The 20,534-nt window shown below is 43.0% G+C and overlaps 2 protein-coding genes across 2 annotated transcripts; both read right to left on the minus strand.

Moving 5' to 3' along the window:
• Positions 1 to 799: 799 nt before the first annotated feature.
• Positions 800 to 14,702, minus strand: LOC124113771 (L-proline trans-4-hydroxylase-like). Its single transcript, XM_046474289.2, has 10 exons — positions 14,610 to 14,702; positions 14,405 to 14,477; positions 11,534 to 11,615; positions 10,777 to 10,858; positions 10,297 to 10,407; positions 10,066 to 10,157; positions 9,515 to 9,605; positions 2,236 to 2,365; positions 1,930 to 2,081; positions 800 to 1,285 (listed from the first exon to the last, which is right to left on the minus strand). The coding sequence occupies exons 2-10, from the start codon at positions 14,415 to 14,417 to the stop codon at positions 1,184 to 1,186; spliced, it is 855 nt and encodes a 284-aa protein (XP_046330245.1). The 5' UTR covers positions 14,418 to 14,477; positions 14,610 to 14,702; the 3' UTR covers positions 800 to 1,183.
• A 2,008-nt stretch (positions 14,703 to 16,710) lies between these two features.
• Positions 16,711 to 18,980, minus strand: LOC124113760 (netrin receptor UNC5B-like). Its single transcript, XM_046474272.2, has 5 exons — positions 18,880 to 18,980; positions 17,951 to 17,973; positions 17,470 to 17,649; positions 17,051 to 17,248; positions 16,711 to 16,942 (listed from the first exon to the last, which is right to left on the minus strand). The coding sequence occupies exons 1-5, from the start codon at positions 18,939 to 18,941 to the stop codon at positions 16,791 to 16,793; spliced, it is 615 nt and encodes a 204-aa protein (XP_046330228.1). The 5' UTR covers positions 18,942 to 18,980; the 3' UTR covers positions 16,711 to 16,790.
• Between the last annotated feature and the right edge of the window lie 1,554 nt (positions 18,981 to 20,534).

A 20,534-nucleotide genomic window follows, 5' to 3' on the forward strand; every position in this document is an offset into this window, starting at 1 on the left:
TAAAAGAACAGAATATTTTGAAGATGTATTTCGCCCTATTGCTCCGCAACCGCTTATCCGATTACTTTGAAACCTTGCATGTATCTGCTGCTTGAGCTGCTTGACTTTTTTTGTTCTTTGACTTTGGTCATTGGTCACATGGTTTGGCAGCCATATTGGATTCAAGGTTTTCATAGTGTTTTGGGGGTACCTGTCTTCAAATGCAAACAACTTTGAATCCACTGCATGAAATGCTTTCAAACTTTCTGAGAATTGTCTCCATACATACATGTAACACATCAAACTTTAATAGCCGATTTCGGAATTCTTTTTTAGTTAGGGCCATATTGGATTTTGATTTTGATAATTTTGTTCAACGAAATTTTGCTTTAAAGATCATATCTTGTAAGGTTCTCCACAGAAACTATTGCAAGTTTACATGAAGTTAGTGTGCCATATGCATCTCATTTTTTGTTATTGGTTGTATGCTAAAAGTAACACCGCTTGGTGGTAATATTTGATTTATATTTGGGACACCCCTGGAACACGCCAATTTCGTAGCGGCGATTTACGGTGACTATCTTTTGACAGAGTTGGCACAAGCAAACCTTTTATGGATTCGAACATGATTGAGGTCGGAAATGGTTTAAAAACAGACCTGGACCCGCTGGCACACGCCAATTTCCTAGCGACGATACCCTGCAAGTGGTGCCTACATTTGACGGATTTGGTTCAAGGAAACCCTTTGAGGATTCGAACATGGACGTTTGGGCACAGTGTTACTTGGAGCCCGCCATTGCTGCTTGCAGCTTTAATTTATTTTGTTATTACATTAACATTAAAAGCTGAATCAAAGATACAAATCTATACTTCATTCCTCAAACAATAAAATGGTGACGCCTATCCATGGCCAGACCAGAAAACTTGTGTTCCCAATGTGTTCCTCAATGCTACTTTCATCCCTACTTGTGCCACAAATAGACCCAGGCACATGGCGGGATATAATAATTGTAATAACCAATCGTTAGGTATCAATCATGCATCAAACACATTGGACGTGCAGAAGCGAATACGTGTCTGGATTTAGTTTTACACTGATGCGCACATATGACCATTTATAGTGCGACTAGTATCACTTTGTTTGACAATCTGACTTTTTTTTAGCATTGGTAATGCATTGTTTGATATTCTATCACCAGAGAAACTAACTGGCCATAACGAATCTCTCCCTCCTGTCCTTAGTGACCAGGTCTTTGCCAGTGCTGTCCCAGGGCACGGAACATTCCATGATCGCAGTGTCCGCCACCTGCAACACGACACACGGACAGGTTGCTGTATTCTGTCAGAGATAAACGTGCTTGACTAAGGGGTGAAATACGGGTGGACATATACTGCCTCAGGCTGCTGTACCTGTGTCAAAGGGGTGTAATACGGGTGGAGATGCACTGGCTCAGGCTGCTGTACTTGTGTCAGAGGGGTGAAATACGGGTGGAGATGCACTGACTCAGGCTGCTGTACTTGTGTCAGAGGGGTGAAATACGGGTGGAGATGCGCTGATTCAGGCTGCTGTACCTGTGTCAAAGGGGTGTAATACGGGTGGAGATGCACTGGCTCAGGCTGCTGTACCTTTGTCAGAGGGGTGAAATACGGGTGGAGATGCACTGACTCAGGCTGCTGTACTTGTGTCAGAGGGGTGAAATACGGGTGGAGATGCGCTGATTCAGGCTGCTGTACCTGTGTCAGAGGGGTGAAATACGGGTGGAGATGCGCTGATTCAGGCTGCTGTACCTGTGTCAGAGGGGTGAAATACGAGTGGACATATACTGACTCATGTTACTGTACCTGTGTCAGAGGGGTGAAATACGAGTGGACATATACTGACTCATGCTACTGTACCTGTGTCAGAGGGGTGAAATACGAGTGGACATATACTGACTCATGCTACTGTACCTGTGTCAGAGGGGTGTAATGCGGATGCAGATGCTCCTTCACAGGATTGTTGCTGGCTTTGTTGTAGGCACACAGGAACGCCCACCGCCTCGTGTCACTGTTGTTGGCACTTGAGGTGTGTATCACATTGCCATGGAAGTACAGGGCGTCACCTGGTAGGGTTATGACAGACAAACATAAACTGTTTCAGACAGTAACTTCTGATGTGTATGCCTCTCGGTTTGGTATGTTCAGAAGCTGATGCGCTACCGCAATATTTTGAATGACAAGTCAATAGAGACTGACAACATTTTAAAAAAGATTTACCTGGGTTAAGCTCTATATAGAGGTGCTCACACACTTTGCTAATCTCTGCAACTCTGTCCGCGTCAGCTCCTATCTGGCGGCCGACAACACCGTGATCCACACGACCACATAAGTGTGATCCCGACAATATCTGAAATGCAAACCAACAACACACTGCAGAACTGCACGGTGATCAGCACAGCTAATACTACACTATAGAACTACACGGTGATCAGCACAGCTAACACTACACTATAGAACTACACGGTGATCAGCACAGCTAACAATACACTATAGAACTACACGGTGATCAGCACAGCTAACAACACACTGTAGAACTACATGGTGATCAGAACATCAACAACACACTGCAGAACTACATGGTGATCAGAACATCAACAACACACTGCAGAACTACACGGTGATCAGCACAGCCAACAATACACTACAGAACTACACGGTGATCAGCACAGTCAACAATACACTATAGAACTACACGGTGATCAGCACAGCTAACAATACACTACAGAACTACACTGTGATCAGCACAGCTAACAATACACTACAGAACTACACGGTGATCAGAACAGCCAACAATACACTGCAGAACTACACAGTGATCAGCACAACCAACTATACACTATAGAACTACACGGTGATCAGCACAGCTAACAATACACTATAGAACTACACGTTGATCAGCACAGCTAACAATACACTCTAGAACTATACGGTGATCAGCACAGCCAACAATACACTACAGAACTACACTGTGATCAGCACACCTAACAATACACTATAGAATTATACGCTGATCAGCACAGCTAACAATACACTAGAGAACTACAGCGTGATCAGCACAGCCAACAATACACTATAGAACTACACGGTGATCAGCACAGCCAACAATACAATCCAGAACTACACCGTGATCAGCACAGCCAGCAATACACTACAGAACTACAGGGTGATCAGCACAGGCCAACAATACACTATAGAACTACAGCGTGAACAGCACATCTAACAATACACTACAGAACTACACAGTGATCAGCACAACTAACAATAAACTACCGAACTACACGGTGATCAGCACAGCTAACAATACACTACAGAACCACACTGTGATCAGAACAGCAAACAATACACTACAGAACAACACTGTGATCAGCACAACCAACAATACACTACAGAACAACACTGTGATCAGAACAGGCAACAATACACTATAGAACTACACTGTGATCACAACAGCCAACAATACACTATAGAACTACAAGGTGATCAGCACAACCAACAATACACTACAGAACTACACCGTGATTAGAACAGCCAACAATACACTACAGAACTACACTGTGATCAGCACAGCCAACAATACACTACAGAACTACACGGTGATCACAACAGCCAACAATACACTACAGAACTACACCGTGATAAGCACAGCCAACAATACACTATAGAACTACACTGTGATCAGCACAGCTAACTATACACTACAGAACTACACGGTGATCAGCACAGGCCAACAATTCACTACAGAACTACAGCGTGATCAGCACAGCTAATAATACACTATAGAACTACATTGTGATCAGCAGAGCTAACAATACACTCTAGAACTATACCGTGATCAGCACAGCCAACAATACACTACAGAACTTCAGCGTGATCAGCACAGCTAACAATACACTACAGAACTACACTGTGATCAGCACAGCCAACAATACACTACAGAACTACACTGTGATCAGCACAGCTAACAATACACTACAGAACTACACGGTGATCAGCACAGCCAACAATACACTACAGAACTACACCGTGATCAGCACAGCCAACAATACACTATAGAACTACACTGTGATCAGCACAGCTAACTATACACTACAGAACTACACGGTGATCAGCACAGGCCAACAATTCACTACAGAACTACAGCGTGATCAGCACAGCTAATAATACACTATAGAACTACACTGTGATCAGCACAGCTAACAATACACTCTAGAACTATACCGTGATCAGCACAGCCAACAATACACTACAGAACTTCAGCGTGATCAGCACAGCTAACAATACACTACAGAAATACACGGTGATCAGCACAGGAAACAACACACTGCAGAAGTACAGCGTGATCAGCACAGCTAACAATACACTACAGAAATACACGGTGATCAGCACAGCCAACAATACACTACAGAACTTCAGCGTGATCAGCACAGCTAACAATACACTACAGAACTACACTGTGATCAGCACAGCCAACAATACACTACAGAAATACACGGTGATCAGCACAGCCAACAATACACTACAGAAATACACGGTGATCAGCACAGCCAACAATACACTACAGAACTTCAGCGTGATCAGCACAGCTAACAATACACTACAGAACTACACTGTGATCAGCACAGCCAACAATACACTACAGAACTTCATCGTGATCAGCACAGCTAACAATACACTACAGAACTACACTGTGATCAGCACAGCCAACAATACACTATAGAACTACACGGTGATCAGTACACCTAACAATACATTACAGAACTACACTGTGATCAGCACAGCCAACAATACAATCCAGAACTACACTGTGATCAGCCAGCGAACAATACACTATAGAACTACAGCGTGATCAGCACATCTAACAATACACTAAAGAACTACACGGTGATCAACACACCTAACAATACACTACCGAACTACACGGTGATCAGCCCAGCTAACAATACACTACAGAACTACACTGTGATCAGAACAGCCAACAATACACTACAGAACTACACTGTGATCAGAACAGCCAACAATACACTACAGAACTACACTGTGATCAGAACAGCCAACAATACACTACAGAACTACACTGTGATCAGAACAGCTAACAATACACTATAGAACTACACCGTCATCAGCACAGCTAACAATACACTATAGAACTACACCGTCATCAGCACAGGTAACAATACACTACAGAACTACACGGTGATCAACACAACTAACAATACACTACCGAACTACACTGTGATCAGCCCAGCTAACAATACACTACAGAACTACACTGTGATCAGAACAGCCAACAATACACTACAGAACTACACTGTGATCAGAACAGCCAACAATACACTACAGAACAACACTGTGATCAGCACAACCAACAATACACTACAGAACAACACTGTGATCAGAACAGGCAACAATACACTATAGAACTACACTGTGATCACAACAGCCAACAATACACTATAGAACTACAAGGTGATCAGCACAACCAACAATACACTACAGAACTACACCGTGATTAGAACAGCCAACAATACACTACAGAACTACACTGTGATCAGCACAGCCAACAATACACTACAGAACTACACGGTGATCACAACAGCCAACAATACACTACAGAACTACACCGTGATAAGCACAGCCAACAATACACTATAGAACTACACTGTGATCAGCACAGCTAACTATACACTACAGAACTACACGGTGATCAGCACAGGCCAACAATTCACTACAGAACTACAGCGTGATCAGCACAGCTAATAATACACTATAGAACTACATTGTGATCAGCAGAGCTAACAATACACTCTAGAACTATACCGTGATCAGCACAGCCAACAATACACTACAGAACTTCAGCGTGATCAGCACAGCTAACAATACACTACAGAACTACACTGTGATCAGCACAGCCAACAATACACTACAGAACTACACTGTGATCAGCACAGCTAACAATACACTACAGAACTACACGGTGATCAGCACAGCCAACAATACACTACAGAACTACACCGTGATCAGCACAGCCAACAATACACTATAGAACTACACTGTGATCAGCACAGCTAACTATACACTACAGAACTACACGGTGATCAGCACAGGCCAACAATTCACTACAGAACTACAGCGTGATCAGCACAGCTAATAATACACTATAGAACTACACTGTGATCAGCACAGCTAACAATACACTCTAGAACTATACCGTGATCAGCACAGCCAACAATACACTACAGAACTTCAGCGTGATCAGCACAGCTAACAATACACTACAGAAATACACGGTGATCAGCACAGGAAACAACACACTGCAGAAGTACAGCGTGATCAGCACAGCTAACAATACACTACAGAAATACACGGTGATCAGCACAGCCAACAATACACTACAGAACTTCAGCGTGATCAGCACAGCTAACAATACACTACAGAACTACACTGTGATCAGCACAGCCAACAATACACTACAGAAATACACGGTGATCAGCACAGCCAACAATACACTACAGAAATACACGGTGATCAGCACAGCCAACAATACACTACAGAACTTCAGCGTGATCAGCACAGCTAACAATACACTACAGAACTACACTGTGATCAGCACAGCCAACAATACACTACAGAACTTCATCGTGATCAGCACAGCTAACAATACACTACAGAACTACACTGTGATCAGCACAGCCAACAATACACTATAGAACTACACGGTGATCAGTACACCTAACAATACATTACAGAACTACACTGTGATCAGCACAGCCAACAATACAATCCAGAACTACACTGTGATCAGCCAGCGAACAATACACTATAGAACTACAGCGTGATCAGCACATCTAACAATACACTAAAGAACTACACGGTGATCAACACACCTAACAATACACTACCGAACTACACGGTGATCAGCCCAGCTAACAATACACTACAGAACTACACTGTGATCAGAACAGCCAACAATACACTACAGAACTACACTGTGATCAGAACAGCCAACAATACACTACAGAACTACACTGTGATCAGAACAGCCAACAATACACTACAGAACTACACTGTGATCAGAACAGCTAACAATACACTATAGAACTACACCGTCATCAGCACAGCTAACAATACACTATAGAACTACACCGTCATCAGCACAGGTAACAATACACTACAGAACTACACGGTGATCAACACAACTAACAATACACTACCGAACTACACTGTGATCAGCACAGCTAACAATACAATCCAGAACTACACCGTGATCAGCCAGCCAACAATACACTATAGAACTACACCGTGATCAGAACAGCCAACAATACACCACAAAACAACACGGTGATCATCTTCCCGAGGCATGAGAGTTAACTGACTTTAAAAGTCCAGTTTCCACCCTTACCGAACTAGGCTGGAATTCCTGGTCTCGATCGGAGCGCCACCAGTGGCTATAACGAGTTATGTGGCTTCTGTGCCTCTCATATGAACCAATCAGATTCCACCCCTCGTATCACTTGCATTTGTTTCAAACAAAACGGCGGCGCCCAAGTCAAGATGATCTGATCGATAATCAAGATCTATATTGTGATAAAACGTGTCTTACATCGCGAAATGCATCACATCGCCGTAAGTACTTTGATGAAAAACATGAAAAGATTAAGAAAATATCTGTTGACAACGAGTTAGCGGTGCACATGCTTTGCAAATCCTGCAATCGACCGAAATCTGCTTGATAGTTTACGAACCGAATTTCGATTTCGGTGAGCGATTTTGATTGGACTATGTATAGACTTATTAGTCCAGCCAAAATGTAACTCCATAATACCAGCCTAGTTCGGCAAGGGTGGAAACTGGACTTTTTTAGTCAGTTAACTCACTTGCCTCGGGAAGATGCACGGTGATCAGCAGAGCCAACAATACACTAAAGAACTACACTATGATGAGTACAGCCAACAATACACTACAGAACTACACCATGATGAGTACAGCCAACAATACACTACAGAACTACACCGTGATGAGTACAGCCAACAATACACTACAGAACTACACCATGATGAGTACAGCCAACAATACACTACAGAACTACACCATGATGAGTACAGCCAACAATACACTACAGAACTATACCATGATGAGTACAGCCAACAATACACTACAGAACTACATCGTGATGAGTACAGCCAACAATACATTAAAGAACTACACCATGATGAGTACAGCCAACAATACACAACAGAACTACACCATGATGAGTACAGCCAGCAATACACTACAGAACTACACAATGATGAGTACAGCCAAATATACACTACAGAACTACACCATGATGAGTACAGCCAACAATACACTACAGAACTATACGGTGATCTACGCAACCAAGAATGCACTACAGAACTACATCGTGATGAGTACAGCCAACAATACACTATAGAACTACACCATGATGAGTACAGCCAACAACACACTACATAACTATACGGTGATCTACGCAACCAAGAACGCACTACAGAACTACATCGTGATGAGTACAGCCAACAATACACTACAGAACTACACCATGATGAGTACAGCCAACAACACACTACATAACTATACGGTGATTTACGCAACCAAGAATGCACTACAGAACTACATCGTGATGAGTACAGCCAACAATACACTACAGAACTACATCATGATGAGTACAGCCAACAATACACTACAGAACTACGCCATGATGAGTACAGCCAACAATACACTACAGAACTACACCATGATGAGTACAGCCAACAATACACTACAGAACTACACCGTGATGAGTACAGCCAACAATACACTACAGAACTACACCATGATGAGTACAGCCAACAATACACTACAGAACTACACCATGATGAGTACAGCCAACAACACACTACAGAACTACACCATGCTGAGTACAGCCAACAATACACTACAGAACTACACCATGATGAGTACAGCCAACAATACACTACAGAACTACATCATGATGAGTACAGCCAACAATACACTACAGAACTACATCATGATGAGTACAGCCAACAATACACTACAGAACTACGCCATGATGAGTACAGCCAACAATACACTACAGAACTACACCATGATGAGTACAGCCAACAATGCACTACAGAACTACACCATGATAAGTACAGCCAATAATACACTACAGAACTACACCATGATGAGTACAGCCAACAACACACTACATAACTATACGGTGATCTACGCAACCAAGAATGCACTACGGAACTACATCGTGATGAGTACAGCCAACAATACACTAAAGAACTACACCACGATGAGTACAGCCAACAACACACTACATAACTATACGGTGATCTACGCAACCAAGAATGCACTACAGAACTACATCGTGATGAACACAACGATTAACACACTACAGACGTACACCATGGCCCATACAACCAACAACACACGACAGAACTAAACCCGCCCCAGTATAATATGCTCCAAGTTTCAGACTCTGCATTACCTGCAGGCAACCATTCTCCCGAGTACATTTGTCCAGCGCAATGAAGACAGTCATCATATCAGGAAAGAGACAACCATTACGATACCAGTACCTGAAACAAATAGATCTGAACATGGACTTGGGACAACCTTTCTGGTACCAGTAACTGAAATATGGAATCGAGACAACCATTCTGGTACCAGTAGTTGAGACATGGATTCGAGACAACCTTTCTTATACCAGCAGTTGAAACATGGATTCGAGACAACCTTTTCGGTACTAGCTACTGAAACATGGATTCGAGACAACCTTTCTGGTACCAGTAGTTGAGACATGGATTCGAGACAACCTTTCTGGTACCAGTAGTTGAGACATGGATTCGAGACAACCTTTCTGGTACCAGTAGTTGAGACATGGATTCGAGACAATCATTCTGGTACCAGTAGTTGAGACATGGATTCGAGACAACCTTTCTGGTACCAGTAGTTGAGACATGGATTCGAGACAACCATTCTGGTACCAGCCACTGAAACATGGATTCGGGCTGGATGGTGAAAGATAGGGGTACCTGCCCATAGTCCTGATGCCAGACAAAGCTACCTCCTGTCTTCGCTTCCTTCATCATCAGTTTGGTGTGGTAGTGATACACCTCGCCAGACAACAACTTCAACACACAAAACTTTATCAGTGGTATCAGTCAGAGGTGAGTCTTATGCTATCATCTCGGTGACTGTCGTAACTAGGACCATAAGCCTGTATATGGGTTTTCTAGAAGTCAGAAATAGCTGGCCAGCATCACTAACCTTCTCACATGTCCCGGCAACCTTGCTGCATCGAGCAACCATTCCGGTAACGTCATTTCCAGGGTGATTCCACAAGCACAATCGACTGACTCGGTTTTTGTCATCCTTGTTCTACACCAGAGAAACGCTATTAACTGTGATGAACACACTATACTTTACACTCGAGCAACGTCATTAATGGTAAAGAACATTATATACTTTACATCGGAGAAACATCTGAACCATTACAGGACATGTTATACTTCACATTCAAACTTAAACTTTACCTTCACAATTAAATTATATGCTGATTTAATATATCAAACACCTTTACCGTCAAGAAACAATCTATACTTGAACTTTGAAGAAATACCTTTACCAATAAAGAACACACCATAAGGTACGCCTTTGCTACACCAGTGACTTTAATGAACATGCAACACAGAATCACAACCATTAATGGTAAAGAACACTCTGACAGCTTGGGTCAATCACACTTACGCCATAGGCAAACTTATCGATGACGGCATTGTTTTCTACCACGTTCTTCACTTTCTCCAGTTCGCTGCTGCTCAGCAATCCTCTGTGAGAACGTATAAAGTGAATTCAATAACGACTTCAGACAGTCACTCATAATTGCGTGTGTGTGTGTGTGTGTGTGTGTGTGTGTCTGTGTCTGCGTGTGTCTCTGTGTGTGTGTGTGTCTGTGTCTGCGTGTGTCTGTGTGTGTGTCTGTGTGACTGTGTGTGTCTGTGTCTGTGTGTGTGTGTGTGTGTGTGTGTCTGTGTCTGCGTGTGTCTCTGTGTGTGTCTGTGTCTGCGTGTGTGTGTCTGTGTGTGTGTGTCTGCGTGTGTCTGTGTGTGTCTGCGTGTGTCTGTGTCTGCGTGTGTCTGTGTGTGTGTCTGTGTGACTGTGTGTGTGTCTGTGTGTGTGTGTGTGTGTCTGTGTCTGCGTATGTCTGTCTGTGTGTCTCTGTGTGTGTGTCTGTGTGTCTGTGTGTGTGTGTGTGTGTCTGTGTGTGTCTCTGTGTGTCTGTGTGTGTGTGTGTCTGTGTCTGCGTGTGTCTCTGTGTGTGTGTTTGTGTGTCTGTCTGCGTGTGTCTGTGTGTGTCTGTGTGTCTGTGTGACTGTGTGTGTGTCTCTGTATTTGTATTTTATAACATTTAAATAACTATGAAATTAATAGTGTTTCTTCACATACATGTTTAGCACGCCAAAAGAAGCTTCTTGAAAAGAAAACCATATTTCATGGCCATTACCTGAGCAGTAGATAACCGTTGTTGTTGAAACAGGACTGCATATCATCTGTGACGGTAAACGTCTCCTGGTCGAATATATAGTCTGTAAAACAACGCGCATACATTTCACTGACAAGGGATTATATTTAACCATACTGAACACACCCTTAGCGGTGTTATGATCTTAGATCTGACACCGTCCCCAGAGAACTCGCTACTGAGGGAAAGAAGGGCTAGATTGAAACCATCATTTAAACAACACATCAACACATATCCGGGCAAAGAAATTCCTGCAAATGACAAGCAACCTGTTCAGCTTCAACTGAAAGAGCTCCAGATCCAGCTGAACATACATGAGGTGAGCAGAGATCCTGCTCAGACACACGAGGTGATCGGAGATCCAGCTCAGACATACGAGGTGAGCAGAGATCCTGCTCAGACACACGAGGTGAGCGGAGATCCAGCTCAGACATACGAGGTGAGCGGAGATCCAGCTCAGACACACGAGGTGAACGGAGATCCAGCTCAGATATACATCAGGTGAGCGGAGATCCAGATCAGACATACATGAGGTGAGCGGAGATCCAGCTCAGACATACGAGGTGAGCGGAGATCCAGCTCAGACACATGAGGTGAACGGAGATCCTGCTCAGACACACGAGGTGAGCGGAGATCCAGCTCAGACATACATGAGGTCAACGGAGATCCAGCTTAGGCACACGAGGTGAGCGGAGATCCAGCTCAGACATACGAGGTGAGCGGAGATCCAGCTCAGACACACGAGGTGAGCGGAGATCCAGCTCAGACATACGAGGTGAGCGGAGATCCAGCTCAGACACATGAGGTGAGCGGAGATCCAGCTCAGACACATGAGGTGAGCGGAGATCCAGCTCAGACACACGAGGTGAGCGGAGATCCAACCCAGATATACATCAGGTGAGCGGAGATCCAGATCAGATATACAAGAGGTGAGCGGAGATCCAGATCAGATATACAAGAGGTGAGCGGAGATCCAGATCAGATATACAAGAGGTGAGTGGAGATCCAGATCAGATATACAAGAGGTGAGCGGAGATCCAGATCAGATATACAAGAGGTGAGCGGAGATCCAGATCAGAAATACAGGAGGTGAGCAGAGATCCAGCTCAGATACACGATTTAGCGGAGATCCAGATCAGATATACAAGAGGTGAGCGGAGATCCAGATCAGATATACAAGAGGTGAGCGGAGATCCAGATCAGATATACAAGAGGTGAGCAGAGATCCAGATCAGATATACAAGAGGTGAGCGGAGATCCAGATCAGATATACAAGAGGTGAGTGGAGATCCAGATCAGATATACAAGAGGTGAGCGGAGATCCAGATCAGATATACAAGAGGTGAGCGGAGATCCAGATCAGAAATACAGGAGGTGAGCAGAGATCCAGCTCAGATACACGATTTAGCGGAGATCCAGATCAGATATACAAGAGGTGAGCGGAGATCCAGATCAGATATACAAGAGGTGAGCGGAGATCCAGATCAGAAATACAGGAGGTGAGCAGAGATCCAGCTCAGATACACGATTTAGCGGAGATCCAGATCAGATATACAAGAGGTGAGCGGAGATCCAGATCAGATATACAAGAGGTGAGCGGAGATCCAGATCAGATATACAAGAGGTGAGCGGAGATCCAGATCAGATATACAAGAGGTGAGCGGAGATCCAGATCAAATATACAAGAGGTGAGCGGAGATCCAGATCAGATATACAAGAGGTGAGCGGAGATCCAGATCAGAAATACAGGAGGTGAGCAGAGATCCAGCTCAGATACACGATTTAGCGGAGATCCAGATCAGATACACAAGAGGTGAGCGGAGATCCAGATCAGATATACAAGAGGTGAGCGGAGATCCAGATCAGAAATACAGGAGGTGAGCAGAGATCCAGCTCAGATACACGATTTAGCGGAGATCCAGATCAGATATACAAGAGGTGAGCGGAGATCCAGATCAGATATACAAGAGGTGAGCGGAGATCCAGATCAGATATACAAGAGGTGAGCGGAGATCCAGATCAGATATACAAGAGGTGAGCGGAGATGTAGATCAGATATACAAGAGGTGAGCGGAGATCCAGATCAGATATACACACATACAGGGTTTGAGCGGAGATCCAACACACATACAGGGGCTGAGCGGAGATCCAATACACACATACAGAGGCTGAGCAGAGATCTAACACACACATACAGGGGCTGAGCAGAGATCCAACACACACATACAGGGGCTGAGCTGAGATCCAATACACACATACAGAGGCTGAGCAGAGATCTAACACACACATACAGGGGCTGAGCAGAGATCCAACACACACATACAGGGGCTGAGCGGAGATCCAACACACACATACAGAGGTTGAGCAGAGATCCAACACACACATACAGGGGCTGAGCAGAGTCTTTTTTTTAATCATGTGTTTAATTTGGGGATGATACCATACTGTTATGATTCATATAAAATATTTATCCTAAAAACTGGGCCTAATAACCCAGTGAGTGAGTGAGTATGGTTTTACGCCGCTTTTAGCAATATCCCAGCAATATCACGGCGGGGGACACCAGAAATGGGCTCCACACAATGTACCCATGTCGGAAATCGAACTCGGGTCTTCGGCGTGACAAGCGAACGCTTTAACCACTAGGCTACCCGACCGCCCCAATAACCCATTGACAATAGCTCCTGTACAATACGGGTTGTGGAACAATGGACGTATTCACAAACCATATGATATATCAAAGCCGAAACAACGCCCAAAAGAACAAACTAAAATTCACGTGTGTAATTAAGGAGTATGAAACGATCGTTTGAAATAATGGAACAGAAGAGTGATTGCCTCACATAATCTCACCTTTTAGGGGCATTGCGATGTCCCAGATCTCCGCTGACCACGCACGAGTGAGGAGTTTCCACTAAACTGTTCGCTGCAAAGAACAGAACTTGATGGAATATCTGGACAAATGCAATGTATTAAACAACATCTACTTTCACACATGTTATTGAACATTAAATAACAAGGTATATTTCCTCTACAGAGGTGTTAACACGGCGCGGACCTGACGTGCGGACTTGGCAGCCCTGGATGCACAAATCCCGGATCATATGGACCACGTAACGCCAAGGATTTATGTGCGTAGTCGCGACTGAATTTGTTAGTCATCAAGTGTTTATTAGATTATACTGACGACCTTGACCTACAAAACTATAACAGGCCCACACACACATGCAGTGGTTTAAACATATGGTAGATCACATACACGGCTATCTCTATGTCACTGTTATAAGTGTTAAAGACAACAATATATTACCTATGTGTATTAAATACTTCACATGAATCAGCTTTGTCGTTGTTGCCTATGCGGGCCTATAGTCAATGATGTGAACACCCATGTCAAGTCGCCAGAACGACACATGCCGATTCTCATCCTAGATTCTGACACGTAGACATCCACGAGCTCATCCTACCCTTGACGAGGTACACCCCCACCAGTATATTGTATTGATCTTTGAACAGTGTATTGTATTTATCTTTGAATAGTATATTGTATTTATCTTTGAACAGTATATTGTATTGATCTTTGAACAGTATATTGTATTCATCTTTGAACAGTATATTGTATTGATCTTTGAACAGTATATTGTATTCATCTTTGAACAGTATATTGTATTGATCTTTGAACAGTATATTGTATTCATCCCTGAACAGTATATTGTATTCATCTTTGAACAGTATATTGTATTGATCTTTGAACAGTATATTGTATTGATCTTTGAACAGTATATTGTATTGATCTTTGAACAGTATATTGTATTGATCTTTGAACATTGTATGTATCGGGGTCTACTGAGGGAGGACAGTGAAGCGGGTCATCCACTACTAGTCTGTCTCCCAGACACAAGATAATAAACGAATCAAACTCATGTCTAGGGTGATTTTGCAAGTCGAGATTGCCTCAGCTTCGAAATTAAGCATCGTTTCAGGCTCCATGTGGATTATATTCTTTAGTTTATATACTAATCAAAAGAAGTTAAGGATCACCTGATTCTTTCATATTACAATAGTTAATCTCTCATGCCATGACAGATTAACATTACCAATATGAAAGAATCGGGTGATCCTTAACCTCTTTTGAGTAGTATATATATATTTTTGAATAATATGCTTACTTCATTTCTGGGACTAACCGTTTCGCCTACCATGATTGGCAGATGCGCATGTATAAATTCGGAAGATTAGGAGACTAACTGTTTCAGACACACGATGTTGCAACTTGAAACCTCTGATTAGCGATTCGGCACGTTCCATAGTCATGGTAGAAAAAGAAATTGCCAATTAAAAATGCCAATCCTCCGCGTACCCGTGTGGAACATAAAGCGTGTAGACATTTATTCACACATGCGTAGTAGGTACATATCAAGCAGTCTGGAAACGTCTTCATTTGAATTGGAGCGTGTGCCGCAATCAGGTTGATGTGAATAATGTTGAATGGGATTCGAAATCTGGACCAGTCTATGAATATGGACCAAGTTTGAATACTCATTCATTATATATTGATTTTATTCAATATTTATTAAAACATCTCTTTAGTTCATGTTTCTATGAGTTTTACCGAGACAGCCAAAGTATGGAGTTTTCTCGCGTTGTCCTCAACACAACTCGAATTAGCTCCTTATATCTGACCACGACCTGGCAGCCCATCTCTCCATGTCAGTCAACCTATTAGATATTGGGCGGCATTCAGCACCACCATCTTCAGATGTTGGAGTCAGTGTCATCCTTGACATACTCTGTAAATTAGAAATGTAAAAAGATCTTTACTTTGAAATCTTTATTTTATGACGGAAGGTATTAGATAGCATCACCGAAATGACTCCGTGGTGACTTCCAGGAACACATGCAATGTTAGTCGCTTCCGCTAGTCGCACGCGTACGTAAGTGCGTGCGTGCCTGCGTGCCTGCGTCTTCTAAGGTGGGGTTGTGAACACTGATCTTGGACAGTACAGTCCCTACAGTCTGCCGAGATGGTGTGAGCAGGTATTGGATAGTATCACCGTGATTCCGTAGTGACTTCAAGCAACACATCTAATGTTAGTCGTGTTCGCTAGTCGTGTCCGCTAATCGTGTTTGACTAAATCAGACAACAAATCTCACACATCTTTTGACAGGAATGTTTATTTTATTACGGAATGTACATGCGCATGTGACATGATGTTAGCGGGACGTGTAATGTGACGTCTCAGTTGTCGAAGTTGCATGTCCAGATGCTGTCGTCCCAGACAAGACCCTTAGGACACTTCATGAGGTACGCAATGTAGTTCCCACACTGGTAGTAGCGACCTCTGTTGGTAGGATGGGGAAAGAACTTCACACGTCTGTCCGGGCAGTAACCTGTAACACACAACACGTATATCTGACATGGGTCATCACAATAGCCAACGCTTACTGTTCACTGTCCAACAGCCTGTTAGTAACAGCAGTTGTCCACAGGAATCTCACCTCTACATCCTTGTGTGTTGCACTCCGCTACTGCTTGCTCCACACTCTCGCCTTCACAGTCAGCGCCGCCGTTCTCAGGTTCTGGGTTGTCACAGGATCTTACACGTGACTGCTTGACCTTGCCCCCTCCACAAAACGCTGAGCACTCCCCGCCGTCACTTGCGGTCCATTCACCCCATTCACCCCATCCTCCATTCACTGTGAAGTACAGAAGCAGGTGATAAGTCAGACAACCAACCAATTACCACCATCTTTAACATACTACTATATGTATTACCTCTCAACATGTATCAACCTTCCATTTTACCTTCCATTACAACGTTAGGCTTTCTATGACTCAACGCAAACGCAGCGGACAATGTACAAGATATGAACGTAGTTATACCACATGGCGTGGACAATGATGGGAATGTGAATACCCGGTATATGACAGCTGTCGGTGTTACAGGCCTGGGTGTACGTCTCCTTGCCCCCGTTGATTGGCTTACAGAACAGACCGCCCTGGCACTTCCTGGTTCTCACCACAGTCTGCGAGCCTCCCCCACAGCTAGCGCTGCACTCCCCCACACTCTCGCTCCACGAGGACCATTTGCCCCACACTGCAAACATTGCGAATATCAGGTCACGTGGGTAACCACCCATTTCTTAATTGTTAGAGATGAACTTCTTTTCAGTTTTTTTGTGGACATTGTGAATTATAACGTTATTGCTTCTTTTGATGTGCTTATGAAAAACATCAGCAAGTGTTGGTAACTGAGATATGCTGCAATATGGAATCTACACAGCTGTTATCATCTTAACCAAACTATTGGCATTAATAAAGAATTAAGGACTACTTATTCATTCATTATTGTCGTGTGGAACCTTTTGGCGAGTAAATGGACTGAACATTGAACATACCGAAGTTTTGCTCAGGCTGGATTCTGAAAATGTCGAAAATGAAAACCAACTTAATGTTACAGTATGTGACCAGGTCAGGGCAGTGATGCAATAGAAGTATTCTCGAAACGGATCAGACAGATCTCTTTACTCGCATCCTAAGATTGGAGGAAGTTGGACGATATGTCCTCCACAATGGTAGAAGAACAATATACTTCTTTGACATATTCTGTGATATATACATCATTGTTGGCTTGTTGTCGTTCCCAGATAAACAAGCTGACCTGTTAAATGAACAATATGTGAATGACAAGATAAGTTCAATGTGGTGTATATGATAGAGGGTTAGTGACCTACTTTAACGGGATATAAAGGTCCAAGTAAAAGCTACAGAGTTCTCTATCTGTGTTATGTCACTGTCAAGTACTCCACGGCCACTTCCACGGCAGAGCACACGACAGCCTTGTATAAAGTGAACAGTGACAATGTTCACCCCCACTCAAGCCACACGAACTGATGGCACATCTCGAGGTACATGCAGGTGGAGTTGCACGAGTATATGAACTACACTGGTACATTAGCGCTTTATAATTGTTCTACGCCTTGTCCAAATGAGAAACACCCATAGAACCAGAGCTGTTTTTTAAACAATAAATTGGAGTCAGTATAATTGTAATCCGAGCCATTAAATCAGTGGGTGACATCATGGGCACCGTCGGGTAACGGGGACATCAACCATTCATTGTCACAAAATATATTAATTCAGTCTGCTCTTTGTCAAGCATGGGACTGGATTATTTCCCCTTTGGAAAGTATATATGAGTCTGTCTATCGTAAAACATACCAATCCACAAAAATTCGAAGCAAAACAGTATCGATGTGGCATCAAGGGTATTAATAAATACGAATTGCCATATGATTTAACATGACCTACTCCGCACGCTACTTACGTTGTCCCAGAGACGACGGCAAGGACGGCCACGACTACCACTGCAACACACACAGTCTGCATCTTTTACAGTTGGGCCAGTCTACTAACCTCTGCTGTCTTTTATAGGAAGTTCATCCAGTCTTTGAACTTTTAATGTTATACTGTCGTCGAGGTGCACTTAGAAACATATTTACAGAACGTTTTGAGACGAAAGCAGGCGCACTGGGGAATACTATTAATTAATTTCGTCAACATGACAGCACTTCTTGACCCCCGGATCAAGACGCACGTTGTCGATCACTATCTGAGGGCTCTGCGGGTACGACCAAGGGGTGCTGTAAGTCTAGATCATGTAGTGTTTCGATTTATTTCTTTGTACCAGTAAAAGGACTGAACTGAACACTTGGTTTTGTTTGGTTAACGACAAAAAGGTTTTCCAGCAATTTTCAGTGACTTAAAAAGAAAATTGTGTACGTTTGTTTAAAATGTCATTTACGGCATATGTTTCTTTGGCTATGAATAAATCACGTTTAATTTGCTCTTGGAGTTTAATCAGTCTCTTTTTTATAAACTAATTAGTGCAATAACATCCTGAATTACTGCCACGCAAATATATGTGGTCTCATTTGAGTCTTTAAAGTGAAAATAAATGAAACATGTCCCTGAGATGACGTCATTTTAGGGGGAAAGATATTAATCACAATCTATTTATTTCACTGTTGTATTCGATTTTCAAGTATTGCATGATGTTTGACATTCACTAAATGTACATGCACTTATAATTGTTACATTTCTGTCGTGGGTCTTCACAATCAAACACATGCCTGTTCTGTGTCAAGTGTCACTCGTAATATGTGCTTTATTTCCTCAAAAAAAAACAGGTTTAGTGATTCCCATATACCAGAATATGAAGTTCTTATGACTAAACTATTGTTTCTTCTGTTTGTCCTCTCCGGTGAAGCCAACTGTGATCTTGAACACACGGTGGATGTGTCTGTCCAGTGTTAACAAAGTAGCACGGGCGGCTTGCTGTAATTTGCTGTGCCTCTCATTACCTTCCCTTTGCACCAATGACGTAACACCAAGGAGATACGCTCGATGCGATTAATCGTGCAAGCAAATTTGATTGGGTCACCTTGAAACCAGATTGGTTTGTCTGTCGATTCAGCGGTAATATAAAGATAAATAGTTAAAAGAATTGAACGGCAATAAGTTTTAGAGGTGGGATACGAGCGGAAGTCTTTCCCTGTAACTCGTCCCCAAGACAGGAATGACCACAGGCACCGGATCCTTGATCCTAGATGGTCATTACGTGGACAGTCACACAGGGCTACAACAGCCAGAACGTGAGATGGAATATGCTGACCACGTGGGCGACCTCCTTCATCTGCAGTAATGACATTATGGTAGTGTTCGGCATCATCAAGTCATGCAGTAGCGTAATACATCTGTGTCTTACATGTAAGTGCAAACATTGTCATTGTTTTAGATGTGCTACACAACAATTCATTACACAATCGTGACCTGTAATGTGACAATGTAATATGACCTGTCATGATGTCCATCAATGTAATGTTGAATATATTATCCCTGTTATGATCTGAATAAAAAATGTGAAAACAAGACTTGTTTTGTTAAATACGGTAACCTGTTAGAATCACAAAGCATGTTTTG

This window comes from Haliotis rufescens, unplaced genomic scaffold, assembly GCF_023055435.1.
Source record: "Haliotis rufescens isolate VD_foot unplaced genomic scaffold, xgHalRufe1.0.p SCAF_8, whole genome shotgun sequence".
NCBI classification, from domain to species: Eukaryota; Metazoa; Mollusca; class Gastropoda; order Lepetellida; family Haliotidae; genus Haliotis; species Haliotis rufescens.

Bases quoted from the DNA above. Each gene is read 5' to 3' on its own strand.
- LOC124113771 (XM_046474289.2), bottom strand. The intron at 10,408-10,776 runs GTAAGTGTGATT...TCTCTGGTGTAG, and splicing joins TCGATAAGTTTGCCTATGGC to AACAAGGATGACAAAAACCG. The intron at 2,366-9,514 runs GTAATGCAGAGT...TTTGCATTTCAG, and splicing joins GGGAGAATGGTTGCCTGCAG to ATATTGTCGGGATCACACTT.
- LOC124113760 (XM_046474272.2), bottom strand. From the start codon at position 18,941: ATGCAGACTGTGTGTGTTGCAGTGGTAGTCGTGGCCGTCCTTGCCGTC. The intron at 17,974-18,879 runs GTAAGTAGCGTG...CGACATTTTCAG, and splicing joins GCCGTCGTCTCTGGGACAAC to AATCCAGCCTGAGCAAAACT. The intron at 17,650-17,950 runs GTATGTTCAATG...CAATGTTTGCAG, and splicing joins CCAGCCTGAGCAAAACTTCG to TGTGGGGCAAATGGTCCTCG.